At 39.2% G+C, this 18,003-nt stretch overlaps 1 protein-coding gene across 3 annotated transcripts in view; it reads right to left on the bottom strand.

Moving 5' to 3' along the window:
• The window catches only part of LOC123315853 (sulfite oxidase, mitochondrial-like), an 857,507-nt gene that overhangs the window by 594,220 nt on the left and 245,284 nt on the right, over positions 1 to 18,003 (bottom strand). For all 3 annotated transcript variants that reach the window (XM_044901741.1, XM_044901739.1, XM_044901740.1), the window contains exons 5-6: positions 1,972 to 2,131; positions 1,700 to 1,889 (exon numbers count right to left, since the gene is read on the bottom strand). In XM_044901741.1, coding sequence (XP_044757676.1) covers positions 1,700 to 1,889; positions 1,972 to 2,131 — 350 coding nt within the window. The remainder of the gene's footprint in view (positions 1 to 1,699; positions 1,890 to 1,971; positions 2,132 to 18,003) is intronic.

Raw genomic sequence — 18,003 nt, forward strand, 5'->3', positions numbered from 1 at the left:
AGAGCTTTTGATAGAGTATGGCACGAAGGCCTAATCTACAAGATGAAAAAAAGCAGGATATTCGACTAAGCTTTTCCAGATTATAAGGAACTATGTGAGGAATAGAAACATTAATGTGAAGATAGATGGAGCAACCTCTCAAACCAGACAATTGGAAGCGGGAGTGCCTCAAGGATCGGTACTTGGACCTCTGCTTTACGTAATATACGTTCATGATATCCCGAAGAATGCTAGAAATATGCTCACCTTGTACGCAGATGTAACAGGAATAGCGTTCAGACATCGACACCCAGATATCATACACCAGAAATTGCAGGAAACCATAGATGAATTACTCAAATGGTGCATCAAATGGAAAATCCAAATCAATGGAAGGAAGACTCAAGCAATATTACTGCGAAAGAGAAGATTGAGGATGGAAGAAAACCTTGAAGTTGATGGAGAAGAGGTTGAATGGAAAAATGAAGCAACATACCTAGGAGTGAAGCTCGACAGAGGACTAACATGGAAAAATCACATCAAAAGTGCAGTTGATGAAACAAAAGCCGCAATGAGTAGACTTTATCCACTCAAAGGCAGAAGAAGTCATATGAATAAGAACATCAAGTTGACGATTAATACTATCGCGCGACCACAACTCACATATGGATCGGCGGCATGGGGCTTCGCAGCCAAGACCCACATCAAGAGAATACAGGCCACTGAGAATAAACTCCTTAGAATGGCGATGGATGTACCCTGGTTTGTTAGGAACAATCAAATCTACAAGGATTTGGAATGGGAAACAGTTACAGAATTTATGAAAAGAAAGGCAGAAAGGATATTCGACAAGCCACATAACATCCAAATGAGGAACTACGAAGATTAGTCAAGAACCTACCACCGAAGACCGAGAGATCAGTTAAGGATTTAAATGTAACCAAAGAAGAGCTTAACCTATAAAAGATATAGGCAGCATACAACTATCAACAAGACTATGATCGTGTGAGAGTCCAGAAACCATAAGAGTCAACTGGTTAATAGGCAAAATGCCTGGAACCTATAAAAAAGCAGTTAAGGGTTTTTAGCTCAAGAGAGTGAGAATCCCCACACTGTTTCCCCTCAGGAGAGGGTGTGTTCGTCTGCTTCCAGATTTTCCCCCTGCCACATCAAAAAAAATACCGGTGTGTTCTTGCAGTTTTTGGAAAAAAATCTCGATAATTTGCTAGAAAATTTTCCTGTGGATTTGGTATACAATCGTATGTGGTAACAGCACAATGGACCACCACCATTGGACGAGATGTTATCGCCTGGCTAAACCAAAATTTCAATGGTAGATGGATTGGTCAGCGTGGTCAGGTGCTATGGCCAACGAGATCATTTGATTTGAATCCTTTGAATTATTTTGTATGGGGACATTTGAAACAACAAGTTTACGGAGTGGAAATTAATGATAAGAAACAATTAATGGAACGAATTATTAATGCAGGCGAATTCAGAATAGTACAACAAATTGTTTTAAGAATCGGTTCTATTCTCGGAAAACTATCCAATTTCCTCATGTTGCTGGAAGATACCATGAATTGATAGGACATAGCTGACCGTTTTTGATGTTTGTACATAATTGAGATTCGTAATGTTTAGGAAATGTTCTGCTATTCAGAAAGATCGTTCATTTGACCAAGATAATATAAATAATTAATACAAGTAATTAACTCACCATCATCATCTCGTCCCTCCTGTTTCCTGCACACATTATTGTGGCGTTGACTGAATGTTTTGGAAACTTTTTCAAATCTTCAAGGGTCAATTTCAGACTTTTTTTTTGTCCTTCGATCGCAATCTCCAGAAAGTAATTCTTTAAATCTACTTCTGGTACTGGACCGTGGGTTCTGATGAAATGAAACTCGCTAAAAATAGTTTCAATTGAGAAGCTACGAAATTTTTTTTTCAGGAAGTGATATCGTTGCTCCACGTAACTAATCAACTCACTTGGGGGTGATAGGATGGGTATAAAGTAACGATTCTGATACACCAGCATTAAAAGGTTCTTTGGTCAGTGGAATCAGGCATGGATGACGATCTGTGGGTTCATTAACGTAAATTTTTCTTTCAATGAAATCCCTCTTGACATCTTGAGCACGCAGATTTCCTTAAAATAAAAAAAGCCCTCACCAAAGCAACCAATCAAGTAGAGTTTGAAGAAACTATGAATGACTAAAAATTATTGAAGATATTCCGCAAATTTCAGTGTCCATATCGTCTATTTGGTTTCGAAATATTTGTGGGAATCGAGGTAGAATTTCACTGTTTTCAAAAGAAAAACACAACTCTCGTAATTTGTGTGAAGAAGTTAAAAAAATATCGATCTTAGCTTCTAGTGGTTTTTACATTCCTTCATTGGAATTGGAATGTAAGGGACAAACTCATTTGGCAGTCTGAATGGAATGCGTGCACTATTTTCAACCAGTAATTAGTTCCCAGATAGCACAGAGACATCTTAAAGAAGTCTTAAAGACGTCTGTTACCGACATTGCGTACGTCTCAAAGACGTCTGTTGACGCCTTGCATATGTCATAAAGACGTCCAAGTTACAGCTTATGTTAAAACTAAAAACGTCTCTAGGACGTCTTCTTGGAAGCTTTTTTAGGTCCGAAGCGACTTGAAATTTTCATCTTCTAGACGTAACTTTTAGACCTTCTGGAGGTCTAAATTGATTTCAAATAATGATTTTGCATATAAATATATAATCGCACTAATTTTTCCATGTACTATAAAATGTGTGAAATTCTTCAAATAAGTAAGTACAAATTTCAAGGCTCAATTACAGAAATGATAGAAATGAATTTTTTGGGGCTTCATTTAATATTGATATAACTCTATAACTGTATATAATTTGGTATTTAATGAACAAGATGGGAAAAGACACAGCAAAAAATATATATTTATATTACTATATATAGGGTGAGTTCTGCGTAGGCTTTGTTACTGTGTCCTTATTATTATTATTGCTATATATTATGCACCTTAGGCATAACACTGATAATTTTAACCGAAGAGTAAATGGTGCCCGCACGCGTATCGACTAGAAAATTTCCGCCCTAGCTCGGGATCGAACTCAAGACCCAGCGGTTGCAATATACTTATCCGGCGCGTTAACCACCAAGCTACGTATGCTACAATTAAAGCTGCAATCAATATACAATATCAATAGGGCTACTTCAATTTGGTTAGGTTTTATAGAGAAAATTGAGGCTCCATAATTTTTTATTATTTTAGGTTGGTGATGATCATCGATGATCGTTCACTATCAATTTGTAGGGGAGGAGGGGGCACAGAGGACCTCCTAAGACTATATGGCCCATATTATTTATTTTTCGTTTTGTTTAAAACACATGATTTTGTGTTTACGTGATTAAGCCATCTTGTTTATGAACTAGTATGCGAAATTAGATTTATTACTTACTTAGTTTTCAGTTAAATTGAGAATTTCAACATGGCGGCTCTGGTCCCTTTCGCCCCAAATAAATTATGGAGATTGAGTCAATAGGTATAATATCAAATAACAATCATATTCCAAAAAACATTTATTTATAATATTTGTGAGTGATATTATTAACAAAAATAATTATCAATCTGTGCACATAATACATTGAAAAGCTTCTTCATCCTCTTCTACTCCAGCGCATGCATCGTGAGCCCACTCCTTGCATAGCACACATTGTATCCACCCTTCTACAGATTTGGAATTGGAGAATTTACTGTGGCAATACAGGCATTCGGTATTACCTTGATTATCATCTTCACTTTCTGATGAATCGTGATTAATCATTCGTTTCTGTTTCTTTTTCTTATTTTTTTTGCCTACTAGTTGCCGCTTGACGAGCTTAACTTTCTTCCTCTGTGCTTTCTTTTTATTGAAAATCGCTTCCAATTCTTCTTTGAATGGAGTGCTTGTCAGTTCCTCCCTCGGTTCCTCCGCTCGTTGGCTCTTCCTTCCACTTTTTCTTTCTTTAGAAGTTGCGTATACCCGCTACCTCAAATCCCTTAATGGCTTTTCCCATACTTGAAATATACGCAAATGCTCTTGTAAATATCCCCACAATGTCATAAATTGTGATCCGTTCACCAGGATGATTTGTATGCCAGACATCACATTCCCTGGCATATTGTGCCTTCAATGGTTCAAATACGCAACAATCTAGAGGCTGCAACTTATGGCTCGTATGTGGAGGCAGCGATATTAGGACTATGTTGTTTTCTTTGGCTTTAATAATTGCTTCAAGTGTTCTATGACTGGAATGATTATCTAATACTAAAAGAATTTTTCGGTCGTTCACTATAAAGTGATCAAGGAGGATCAAGAAATGATCACTGTCCATCCAACCAGAAGTATTTTACCCAACTGTCCCTGCAGGACAACCTCGCATTAACAACGGATTCATGCTTTGTCTTGGGAAAAGGAAAAATGGGGGTAAATAAAATCCCGAAGCAGATATTCCACATACGGCGATAATGTTGTCGTCTTTCGGCACTGACAATGCGACCAACTTGCTTTTTCCCCTTCTTCGCTGATATTTTTCTTGGAACTGGGACAGTATTCACACCACACTCATCGATATTGAAGATCTGGTCAGCCTGAAATCCATATTTTTTCAAACGAGATGCTGATAGATTATGGAATCTTTCTACTTAAGGCCTATTGAATCCTACTGCCCTAGCCATACTTGTAGCCTCAGGAGCACGAATGGAGATTTGCGGATTTCTTTTTCTGAAACCCGCTAACCAGTCGCTACCAGCTAGTTTGGCTTCTTTATTCAAAGTATGCTTCAATTTTAATTTTTCTGCCAAATCAAAAGCCAATTTTCTGCAGTCCATAGTTGTTATTGCATAGAAACGAGTCTCCAAGTCGAGAACGTGATCAACCAACTGTTTTTCCTGTTCAGCTGTAAAAATTTGTTTGTAGGTATCATTTATTGGTCCCATGTGCGTGACAACATTGTGAATCCGGCGCAGCATGCAAGTTTTTGGGATATGAAATTGTTGGCTTCCTTTTCTAATTGATAAAGAGTGTATATTAATGGCTTGCAGAGCTGCCTCCATATCTTGGGAAGTCCATGGGACCACTTCGCGCTTTTTTTGTAAGTTCGAACTATCTGTTAATTAACAATAAATTTTCATTGATGAATGCATCAAAAAAAAATCATATCATTATCATCATATCATTATCGCCATAAGGACCGGTCCTTATCACCCCCCTTTCATATGGTCCTACTCGCCCCAGATTCCCATTAATACAATAATATTTTCAACCACTGTTTTACTTTAAGATTATGTTTCGTTAGAGACTACTAAAGTCATGCCCAAGCATGTAGTTAATACCACACGAAGTCGAAAATTATTAACAATTATTTACAAAAGTATACGAGCATTTGGAATATAAAATATTTTTAGATCACTTACCGCTATTATCGAATTTTGGATACCGCGCACTAAAAACACATCACCGCATATAAAACATGAGTTTACGACAATCGAGACTGCGTACTTTATAGGATACAGTCTGTATCGAGTCGATAGCGCATGTCATGAATGAATAAATGTCTCGATCCTAATCGCCCCGGTGGTCCTTTGTGCCCCCTCCTCCCCTATCTATATAATACATCTTGAAGATTTAGAAGTCCGATGTCTTGAACACGTCCAAGAACCGACGTCTTGAAGATTTAAAAGTACGATGTCTCAAAGAAGTTCAAAAACAGACATCTTAAAGACGGCTTTTTTGAGGTTTAAGACATCCTGACCAATAGAGGGCTCATTTTGGACGTCTCAAAATGTCTTGTGCTATCTGGGTTAGCGATACCTAGAATAGAGTTCCTGGTTTTGATCTTCCCAGGAAAATATGGTGTATTTTGAATCATATAAAAACAGTTCACTGACCTTGTAATAGTTAGTTAGGTTTCAACATACTGCTTCGACTACCAAGCAAGGTCATTAGCCGATCGACAAATTATGAAGGCACATGCATTCTCACATTTGATGTTTTACAACATCGCACAAATAAAAAAGGGTATAAATAGAATATTCACAAAAGTACATATATAATGAGATGAAATAAATCCCATATAAAATATATATAAATTCTTTTGAATGTCAGCAATGCATTTTTAGTATCAAACAATAAAGCATATTATGACTTTAGCCTTGCATCTTTCCCACTCCTCTCCAGAGGAAAATTCACATATCCCAGATATCTCAGATATCAAAAGGATTAAGCTCTGTTGGAGCCCTTTCCAGGTTTTCGGGCTCGTGGTGGTGGTCGGGTCCGGGTCGCTCCTCGGCCCCCTGCCGCCGATTGGATTCCTGCTCCACCCGCACTTCCTGTCGGAGCAGACGGTGTTCCTCTGAATTTCCCATGTACTTGCGCACAGTTCCCGCCGTTCCCAGTAGTACCGCCTGCTGCATGACCCTATAGATATTTTCGTCCAGATGAAGTTTCCTCAAGTTCTCTAGTAGTTTCTTCGGTATCAGGCCTGTAGATGATATGACAATAGGGATGGTCTTGACATCTTTCAGCTTCCACTGTCTCCTGGTTTGCTCCTCGAGATCTCAGTACTTTGAAATTTTTTCAGTGTGCCTATCTAGAAGATTGATATTATTTGGAATCGCCACATCGATGAATAGGGATCTGTCCTCATCCTTATTGAGCAATATGAGGTCTGGTCTATTGTGGGTTATTTTCCGGTCTGTGAGAACCGTGCGATCCCAGTATAGCTTGTGATGTTCATTTTCCAATACAGCATCCGGATGGTAATTGTAATAAGGAACCTTTTTCGAACTTCGAAGTTGGTGTTTTAGTGCCAATTCTTGGTGAAGAATCTTGGCAACGGCATCATGTCTATTTTTGTACTCCGTGCCCGCGAACTTCTGACATCCCCCGGTGATGTGCTGGATAGTTTCATGTGTCGCACAGCTATAACGACAGCTATCATCCGCCACTGAGGCATCCTTGGCGATATATTTCATGTAGTTCCTTGTTGGAATCACCTGATCCTGGATGGCGAGCATGAAGCCCTCTGTCTCAGGAAACAACCTTCCGGAAGTCAACCAGTAGTTCGACGCAGATATGTCGACGTAATCATGGTTGACCTCGTTCTGGTGCCTCCCATGCAAAGGTTTGCCAATCAGTTTCAGCATTTTACTTTCTGCAGAGTGTTCGACGGTTTCCAAGTGGTCCTGCTGTAGCTTTAACGGTGTAGAAGTATCAGCAACACAAAATACTTGATGGAGTTCTGACGAAGCAGACTTGCTCAGAAAATATTTTCGAAGTCCTTCAATTTCCTGGGTCATACGGTTGGACAAATCAACAATTCCTCTACCCCCAAGATGTCGTGGCAGCTCGGTGCGTTCTATTGAGCTTTTGGGGTGATGTTTATTGTGTTTAGTCAGCATCGTCCTTATTTTCTCTGTTAGGCTGCTAAATCGGTGGTGGTCCAAGAGATGATACCGAATGAGTAGCTCAGCGCCGAGCAAGCGTAGGTATTGATAGCTTTTATCAGATTCTTGCTGTTAAGGCCAGTTCTCATTATCCTTCTCAATCTTCGGGTGAACTCCTCCGTTAGTTCTTCCTTCATCTGGCTCCGATTGATTTTTCTTGCCTGTTTTATGCCCAGATACTTGTATGTGTCTTCTTCATTTAAACCTTCTATGAGTTTGAACGTACCATCTTCTATTTTCCCTCTCGTTATGTTCAGCAGTCGACATTTTTCTAGTCCAAACATCATTTTGATGTCTTCCGAGAATCCTTTCACCATTTTCAGCATCAGTTGCATTTGTTTTTTGGTAGATGCGAAGAATTTCAAATCGTCCATGTAAAGGAGATGATTTAGTTTCATCATAGTTCTACTGCCGCTCTTGATGGAAAATCCGTAGTCCGTAGAATTCAATCTATGAGACAAGGGATTTAGGGCCATGCAGAACCACAGAGGGCTCAGCGAGTCTCCTTGGAAAATTCCGCGTCTTATTGGAATAGGTCCTGTTGTAATGGAGCAATCTACTGCTTTCATTTGAAGACTAGTACTCCAGGTTGACATGGCGTTTTTCAGGAACTTAACAATATTGGGATCCACCTTGTAAATCTTCAAGATCGTCAAGAGCCATTCGTGAGGTATAGAATCGAATGCTTTTTTGTAGTCTAGGTACGCAATTAATTCCAAAATTAGAATCAATAACGCCACTTATCTGGCGACTTTCTCAATCTTTTAGGTCTATTCTGTACCAGCAATGATATGCGTTGCGGTGTCACTTTCTGAGCCCTATTTCCTTCCTCAATCATTCTACCGTCAACATCGCTCGGCAATTCATCACTGACACCATTTTCCAAACAATGCTCATTTGAAACATCATTATTACAGTGATCATAAGAATCATTGGCCAGTTCATCATTATCGTCGAATCTATATCTCCGACATTGGATATATCACAACTGACCAATTGATTCTGATGTCTTTTCCAAACCAAATCTGTGTTGTAAACTTTCACTAAATACACATTATTACCTAAAATTTTCATTACATGACCAACTACCCAATTTGGTTTGGTTACATTTCTAAAGTCCTTCGCATAAACACATTGTCCCAAGGTGAATCTCTCTCCTGCCTCCTCTAAAATACTTTAAGTTATTACTCTGAGATTTTCTTAAATTATTTTTTACAGTTTCAATATCTTTAGGTGGTTTTTGAACATTTTCGGGTTTAAGAAGGTCAAATCTGGTTCTGATCTGTCTTCCAAAAAACAAACGTGAGGGGGATTCACCCGTTGAACAATGTTCAGTTATTCTATAAGTCATCAGTAACCTACAGAGTGAACGATTCATATCGATGTTACAGTTACGATTTTGCAGCTCTTTTATGAGAAAATTTTTCACAGTTTTCACACTGTTTTCAGCAGCACCATTAGAAGCTACATGGTAGGGAGGTGAAGTTATATGCTGTATACCATTTTGTGTCAAAAAGTTTTCAAATTCCTCCGAAACTAACTGGCGTCCATAATCAGACACTAATATCTTAGGTATACCAAAACGAGAAAAAATTTCGGTTAATTTTTCAATTGTGTGACTTATTGTGATACTTTTCATTACAAAAACCTCCAACCATTTCGAAAATGAGTCTAAAACAATTAAACAATATTTACCCATTATGGGACCTAAAAAGTCTATATGCACTCTTTCCCATACTTCATTAGATATAGGCCAGGATTGTAACTGTCCTTTGTTAGGGTTTCTCTGTACTGATTGACAGACCGTACACGATTTACACATCGTTTCGATGTCTTTGTTGAGACCTCGCCACCAAACATATGATCTTGCTAATGACTTTGTTTTTACTATTCCCATGTGACTATTATGCAACATTTTTAGAACTTCCTTTTGGAGATATCCCGGAATAATGACTCTATGCCCCTACATTAAAACATTATTTACTATAGATATTTCGTACTGCCTTCTTAAGAAGGGTTTCAAGTGAATATTAGCTACTTCTTTCGGCCAACCTGATAATGTATATCTATAAACTTTCGATAAAATTTCATCTCTTTGTGTTTCATTTTCAATTCTTTTCAAATCTATTTCTATCTCATTACAACCGCTAACATAATTTATACCATACAAATCTTTGTTAATCTCTGAATCCATCGTATTCAATGGTAATCGAGACAAAAAATCAGCAATGTTCTTACTGGATTTAACATATTCAATTTCAAAATCAAATCCGCTCAAAAAACAAGCATATCTTTGAAGTCTATTTGCTGCCATGATAGGAATCCCCTTCTTAGGACCAAATATTGAAACCAGGGATTTATTATCAGTAACCAACGTGAATTTATGACCGTATAAGAACTGATAAAACCTTTTCACTCCAAAAATTATACTATATGCTTCCTTATCTATCTGACTCCACCTTTTTTGTTGATCGTTCAGAGTTTTCGAAGCAAAACAAATTGGTCTTTCCACACCGTTTTCGAAAATATGCGACAGAACTGCGCCGACTCCATAGTCTGATGCATCTACTGTTAAATTTAGTGGAAGCTCTGGATTGAAATGATTCATTCATTCATTCATTCATTGCTGTATCCCGTTACCGGGAATAAATCTACAAAAAGAAGAAAAAAAATTTCGAGCAGACTTTTCTTAGGGCTAGTTACGACTGTGTGCCCTCCTGTGACTGAAGAGACCCAACCGTGACCTGCAGATCCTTCTACAGTCAGGGCATGGATAGTCACCAACCAGATCTGGCCGCCGCTGTATCCTTCTCGATTCTCCATTGTAACTGTGTACCAAAGACCTCCACTGTGACCTGTCTTACGCTAGTTGTTCCCAGTTATGATTGGCATTAACTAATTTTAGGGATTGATCCTTAAACCGCTTATACTGGCCTCCTGGTTTCCGGGCTCCCTCAGTGAATTCGCCATATAGAGCTATTTTGGGGAGCCTTGTGTCTTGCATCCTCAGAATGTGGCCGCTCCATCTGAGTCGGGCCCTCGTTACTTGAGTCTCAATTGTTGTACAACTCGCCCGTTGCAAGACTTCTGCATTCGAAACTTTGTGGAACCATCTGATGTGCATTATCTGTCTTAGATGACGTTGCTGCGTTTGCTCAAGCTGTTTAATATGTCGCCTGTAGGACGTCCAGCTTTCGCTTCCGTAAAGAAGCGTTGGGAGGACCACTGCTTTGTAAACAGCTGTCTTGGTCTTCAGAGTGAGGTCGTGATTTTGAAACACTCTTTCCTTTAGCTTCCAGAATGCCCGTGATGCCGAATTGATACGGTTTTGTATTTCCGTGTCTAGATTAGCCCTAGTATTTATGAAGCTTCCCAAGTATTTGAACTGCTCGACCTGTTCTAGAGTTTCATTCTCCAGGCTGATATCTGTTTGAAGGTTTTCTGGCGGACTTACCAGGATTTTGGTCTTATCGATATTGAGTCTAAGGCCTAAAGCTTCGTATATATGTTTATAGGTGTCGATCATTATCTGTAGATCCTCTGAGCTGCTAGCGATGAGTGAACAGTCGTCTGCATATTGAAGTTCCGTGATAAACTTGGTACGGGTTTTTGCTCTGAGGCGCTTCAGGTTAAACAGGCCTCCATCGAATCTGAATCTTATTCCAACACCTCTTACGGGCATACTCATATCAGCAATTATCGAACAGCAATGGCGAAAATGTTGAACAGTAAAGGCGCTAATACGCAGCCTTGTTTTATTCCGGAGTTGGTTGAGAAATGGTCGGTTGTAGAGCCATTATGCTGTATTCTAGCGGTGTTGTTGGTATGAAGGCTTTTACACACTGCTAAGAATTTTTCGAGTACTCCAAGACGTTCCATGATTTTCCATAGCGCTCTCCGATTCACCGAGTCGAATGCCTTACTTAAATCGATGAAGGCTGTATAAATCCTTGATTGCTGTTCACAGGCCTTCTCTTGTAGCTGTCGCAGTGTAAAAATTAGGTCCACCGTACCTCGATTTGGTCGAAAGCCGCACTGGGATTCAGGTAATAGCTTTTCTAAGAGTGGAACCAGACGATTAGCCATAATCTTCGAGAGAATTTTACCGGCCACACTAAGCAACGATATGCCCCTGTAATTGTTGCAATTCGACGTATCGCCTTTGTTCTTATAGAGGTTGATAACTAAAGCGTCTCTGAAATCTTGTGGCACATCTCCCTGTTCCCAGATCTTGCGGAATAGTGTTAGGAGACTATTGACAATGTCTTCATCCAAGGCTTTGAATATCTCCGCTGGAATACCATCTAGACCAGGTGACTTATCATTTTTCATATTTTTAATCGCACTTATGATTTCCGACGTTGAGATTGCGTCATCAAGCGATGTCATCGGACTTTACGCGGGGAGCAGGTCTAAAATGGATAAATCCGAGTCGTTATTTTGATTCAACACCTGTGAATAATGCTCCTTCCATCTTTCGAGAATTTTTCTATCATCAGTTAGAACAGCTCCATGAGCATCTCTTATAGGAAAGCTAGCTTTCCTGCTTGGACCGTAAACAGTTAGCTTCGAAAAAACGCCTGTAGTCATGGTTATCGGCGTAAGCTTGTATTTCCCTTGCTTTCTCTTTCCACCAGCAATCCTTGATTTTTCTCATTTCTTCGTATTTTATGTTTATAAAACTTTTTTGGGCTGCAACATCGCCAGGCTTGTTAATTGCGGTTTTCATTGCTTTGTGTTTTGCGTCCAAAAGGGGTGCGATATGAGTTTCGCTTTCGGCAAACCAGTCTGGGGATTTTCGGGAGCGTTTTGTGCCCAGTATTTCTTTCGCTGTATTTGTAACAGATGACTTGAAGCGAAGCCAATGAGTCTCAATGTCGTCGTTATAATTCGATGGTGTTAGGCTATCTTTGACGGCAGCTGTGAATCTTTCCTTTGTAGAAGGGTTTTGTAGTTTGGAGATTTGAAGGCGTTCTCTTAGATACTTTGGCTTGCGTTGGTATTTTGGGCGCATTGAGATTTTCATTCTCGAGATTACCAGCCTATGATCAGTCCAGCACTCCAGATCTGCTCTGGGTTTAGTGACCAATACCTCTTTCAGATCTTTTCTTCTCACGATCACATAGTCGAGGGTATGCCAATGCCCTGAGCGCGGGTGGCGACAGGTCCCCGTTGAATTGGGTCTCGTAATAAAATAGGTGTTCGTTATACACAGATTGTGTTCTGCACAAAGAGCCAGCAGACGTTCTCCATTCGAATTAATGCTGTCCGTGCCGTGTTTTCCTATAATTCCCGGCCATAGTTCTGAGTCTTGACATCTGCCCACTCTGGCGTTGAAGTCTCCAAGGAGAATAATTCGTTCACGTTTTGGGATTTTACTTAATGTAGCAACGAGTGTTTCGTAGAAAGTGTCCTTCAAGCTGTCAGAGGAGTTCAAAGTGGGTGCGTATACTGCAATGATGTTCACAAACGTGTTATTCGCTGCAGGAAAGCGTAGGGTCATTAAACGTTCTGAGATACCAACTGGATTTTCGGTAAGTTTGGCGGCCAGGTCGTTTCTAATGGCAAAGCCAACGCCATGTTGTCTGATTTCGCCTTCCGGCAAGCCTTTCCAGAAAAAAGTATACGCTTGTTCTACCAAGCTACCTTCGTCCGAAAAGCGTGTCTCGCTTAAGGCAACTATTGCAATGGATGTTCGTTGCAGTTCCTTATCGATTAGGGCAGTACGCCTCTCTGGTCGGTCAGCCTTGTGGTTGTCTAGCAAGGTTCTGACGTTCCATGCTGCAAAAGCTATGTGCTTTTCATTGGTGTTTGTTCGATGATTCACTCGCTCAGGCACCCTCCCCCGGAGATCCGAATGGGAGGGTATTTTACCTCCGGATACAAATTTTGTCCTGTTCGACTGATCCATCTTTTTGTAGGAGCTGCGTTAGAAGGTGTTCAAAAGCTGCACTGGTAACGCTGTCAGTGCAACTTTGGTTGCGGCTACGACTAGATTATCTTGTGGCACAGGTATCCTGAGACGACAAGGTCTGAGACGTAACTTGAGCAACGCATAGAGCCATTTCCTGCTCAAGCCAATGTTTAGGCTAGGTAATTGTGGGAAACAGAGTTATACCGCTCATGTTCGGTCGCCAGAGCCTCGTTCGTAAGAACAGGGTGCACCGCGAGTAGGTGAGGTTGGCATTTGAGAGGAGAGGCTATAATACCCATCCTTCCCCCTTACACCAGAAAGTTATCCGACTGCAATATTTCTTTGACCGTATCAAACGAATTCTGACATTCTTGATTCCAATTCCAATTTGAATTCTTTTTTATCAAATTATAAAGTGGATGTAATACTGTTGGTACATTCGGGATGAACCTATTGTGATAATTTATTGCCCCGATGAATGAACGAATTTGTGATACATTCTGAGGAATTGGAATATTTTTTATAGCCTCCAACTTCTTTTTAGATTTATGTAACCCTTGCTGACTAATTTCGAATCCTAAATACGAAACGGAATCTGAAAAGAAGGTACATTTTTCCATTTTATCGTTAAACCGCAATCCTGTAATATTTGCAAAACTTTTTCTAAATTTTCTACATGAGATTTAAAATCTTTACCCGTTATAAGTATATCGTCAAGAAATACGCAAACATCTTCCATATCACCGAAAAGTTGATCCATAATTCTCTGAAACTTTCCTGGTGCACATTTTATACCGTATGGTAACCTATTATAAAAAAATAAACCTTTATGAGTCGATATTGCCGTTAATTCCGCCGATTCGTTTTCAAGATCTATCTGTTGATACGCTGTGCTCAAGTCTATTTTAGAAAATTGTTGACCACCATTCAGTTTAGCATATAAATCATCAATTCTAGGAATTGGATATTTATCGTCATTTAAAACAGGGTTCAAAGTTAATTTGTAATCCCCGCAAATGCGGACAGAACCATCTTCTTTGAGAACTGGTACAATTGGTGTACCCCAATCACTATGTTCGATAGGTGTTAGGATATTTATGTCAACTAACCTATTCAGTTCCCTTTCGACCTTTTCTTTTAGAGCATATGGCAGTGGCCTTGCCTTGAAAACTTTTGGAACGGAATTTTCTTCCAAAAACAATTTCAATTTGAATTTATTAAAACAACCAATTTTATCAGTAAAAACGTCTGGAAATTTCAATTTCAATTTCTCTATCCATGTATTATTATTAGCTATGTGATTTACAGCTGGAAATTTTATATTGAAAGCAGATATGAAATCACGACCCAAGATTGCAACAGTACTTTCTTTGATAACACAAAATTCTATAAATTTGATTTCATTATTGTACTTAACTTCGATATTTATTTTTCCAAGGGGAGAAATTGTTCCTCCTGTGAAATTTATCGAGGTAATACTAGTAGGATTTAGTGTATAATTTTCAAAATATTTTTGATAAACTGAATATGGTAAACAAGAAACTGCAGCGCCAGAATCTAATTCTAAAATAAATAACTTATTGTTCAAAAGAACTTCAATTGTCATTGGATTCCAAATATTTGATTTTACAGTAAATATTGAAAATTCTTCTATATCACAATTTTCATTTGATTGGTCAAGTTGTACATTATAAACTTGTTCCTTTTTATTCCTACAATTCGACGTGTTGTGAGTTTTAGGCCCGGTACTTTCACCTTCGAATAAACTTTATTCAACGAATAATGACGTACCGACATTCGATCTATGACAAATAAACTCTTCTAATTATGTTTCAATGACAGATTTATTCGATGAATAACACTATGTGAAAGTGAAAAGACTGCATTTTTACTAATCTTACGAATAAGACTTAATAAATGCGAATAAATTTATTTATTCGCACGTGAAAGTACCGGGCCTTAGTACTACAATGAGCGAAATACCTTGGTTGTTGTTCCTTGTTTTGAAAGAAACATTTACTTTCTGGATGTTTACCCCTACCGCAAATGGAACATCAATCAACCTCTCGGTTTCTGGTAGGCACGACTGCGCTGGAACTCGCTCTCGCTGCGCTGCGTTGTACCTCTCTGCGGGGAGGAGTACCTTGTACCCGGTAGATTTCCCGAGGTTCTTCTTTGATAAATGATGGATCGGCATTTTCATTTTGATTTCTCCATGTAATTTCAGCTGCTGTAGCCAAACTGACGGCCTCTTCGAATGTTGTCGTAGCCCGACACTCACTCAACATTTTGTCCATTATTTTTCCCGGATTCAAACCACATATAAACTTATCACGGAGAATATGTTTCAATTGATCACCGAACTCGCATTTCACACACAAACTGCGAAGCTTCACTGCCCAGTCTTGAATGTTCTCGTTCGGAGATTTTCTTGCCGCATAAAACTGGCATCTTTCAGCAAAAACGTTGGTTTTCCTACTGTAGTACTCGTTCAACAGTTTAACGACTTCCTCGTAGACATTTTCTTGTGGTTTTCTTGGCACGCAAAGATTTTGAAGAAGGATTTATGCCTCTTGAGACAATCCATTTAACAGAATTGCACGTTTAATATCACTGTCTGTTATTGTATTCGCCACGAAAAACTGTTGGAGACGATTGATGTGCACAGTCCAGTCATGAATTTTTGGATCAAATTCTAATTGCAGACCCACATTTTTAGGAGTCGCCATGTTGATCACACGTGTTGTCCGAAAAATTTATTTCGATACACGACACACGTTATCAATTTGTAGTAATTTTATTGAGTTCGTTAATAATCCTCGTCGCCACCTGTAATGTCTTAAGGTTTTTAAGAAGATCAAACACTCTGAGGGTGATCTCATTTATTTCCACATTCGACATTCGGTCATATTACTGGTTTTTTTCTCATTAGATGGCTCTCTCAGTATACTACCAGAATGTCAGAGGTCTTCGGACCAAATTACATGATTTCAAAACCAGTGTAATGACCTCTAACTACGACGTGATTTTCATTACGGAATCCTGGTTGAATGACTCTATTTTGGATTCTGAAGTATTGGACACTAGTGTATACAGTGTTTTTCGCCGTGATAGGTCACCAACGATCAGTTCTAAGGGGAATGGGGGAGGTGTGTTCATTGCGGCGAGAAGTGATCTCAGTCCGGCCCTGATTCGAGAGTTTCAGAGTGATGCTGAAGACGTATGGATTCAATTGGAGACTGATAACAATAAAATCCTCATGTGTTGTGTTTACATTCCTCCAGGTGAAGTAAACGCTGCCAGATTATTCACTGATAACTTGATAAATAATTTGAAAATCGAATTAGAAAAACATATTGTAATCATGGTAGGTGATTTTAATTGTCCCAGCATATGTTGGTCTTGGGATGATTCACGTAGCTTTTTGTTTCCTTATAATGTTGAAAATCGTTTTGTTGATTTAATTGATTCTCTTTCTTTCTCTGAATTGATGCAGTTTAATTTTGTGCAGAATTATGGTGGGAGAATACTTGACTTGGTTCTGTCGAACTGTCGAAAAATAAACAACCTGAGTCACTGTAATGACCCCCTTGTATCGGAGGACCGTCATCATCCGGCATTGGAGTTTTTATTCAGCATTCAGCCCTCTAGATATTTGCAGATCGTTAATCAAGGCTATTATGATTTCAGGAGGACCCCTTTCAACATTTTCAATGAAGAGTTTGGTAGTATTCCGTGGTTATCGTTATTAGAGGACGGGGATGTTAATAAGAGTTTGGATATTTTTTATGGAATACTTGATGAGTTTATCGACCAACATGTTCCTTTCCGGACCAAAAGTAGACACTTTCCTAACTATTTCTCGAGGGTGACCGTTAAACTCGTTAAGCGTAAAAATAGGTTCCATTCTAAGTGGAAAAAATACGGAAATCTAAGCGACTATCTTGAATTTAAAAGATTACGTTCTAAGTCCAAACAACTCATAAAGGCCGATTATTACCGATATTCCCTCTCAATTCAGGATGAATTAAAAAGTAACCCGAGAAAATTCTTCAGTTTCTTATCAAAAAAAAAAAATAATCGTGAACTTTCGAGAAGGATGTTCCTGGACGGAGTTGGGGCGGATGCGGGTGAGGGTGTCAGCGAGCTTTTTGCCAATTACTTTAAAAGCGTCTATACCGAAAAACAGATTCCTTTGCATAGCGAGAATAACGTTGGTGATACTAACTATCAATATCTATTGAATTTCATTCAGTTTACAGAAGGGGACGTGGAGTGTGCTCTCCAGAATCTCAAAGTTGATAAGGGACCTGGACCTGATGCGATTCCTCCTTTCTTCGTTAAAGAGTGCCGTGAGTCATTAAAAGTCCCCCTAACTATCATTTTTAATAAATCTCTAGCTACTGGTGTCTTTCCAACCTACTGGAAATTGGGCTGCATCATTCCCATACACAAGGGTGGTGACAGGGCGTCGATTAGTAACTATAGACCAATAAGCAAGCTTTGTGTGTCCGAAAAAATCTTTGAGTCCTTGGTCTACCCACATTTTTTTCACTTAGTAAAGACTCAGATTATTCCTGAACAATGCGGATTTTTTAAGGGGAGATCTGTTGAGA

The sequence above is a fragment of the Coccinella septempunctata genome, chromosome 6 (assembly GCF_907165205.1).
Source record: "Coccinella septempunctata chromosome 6, icCocSept1.1, whole genome shotgun sequence".
NCBI lineage: Eukaryota > Metazoa > Arthropoda > Insecta > Coleoptera > Coccinellidae > Coccinella > Coccinella septempunctata.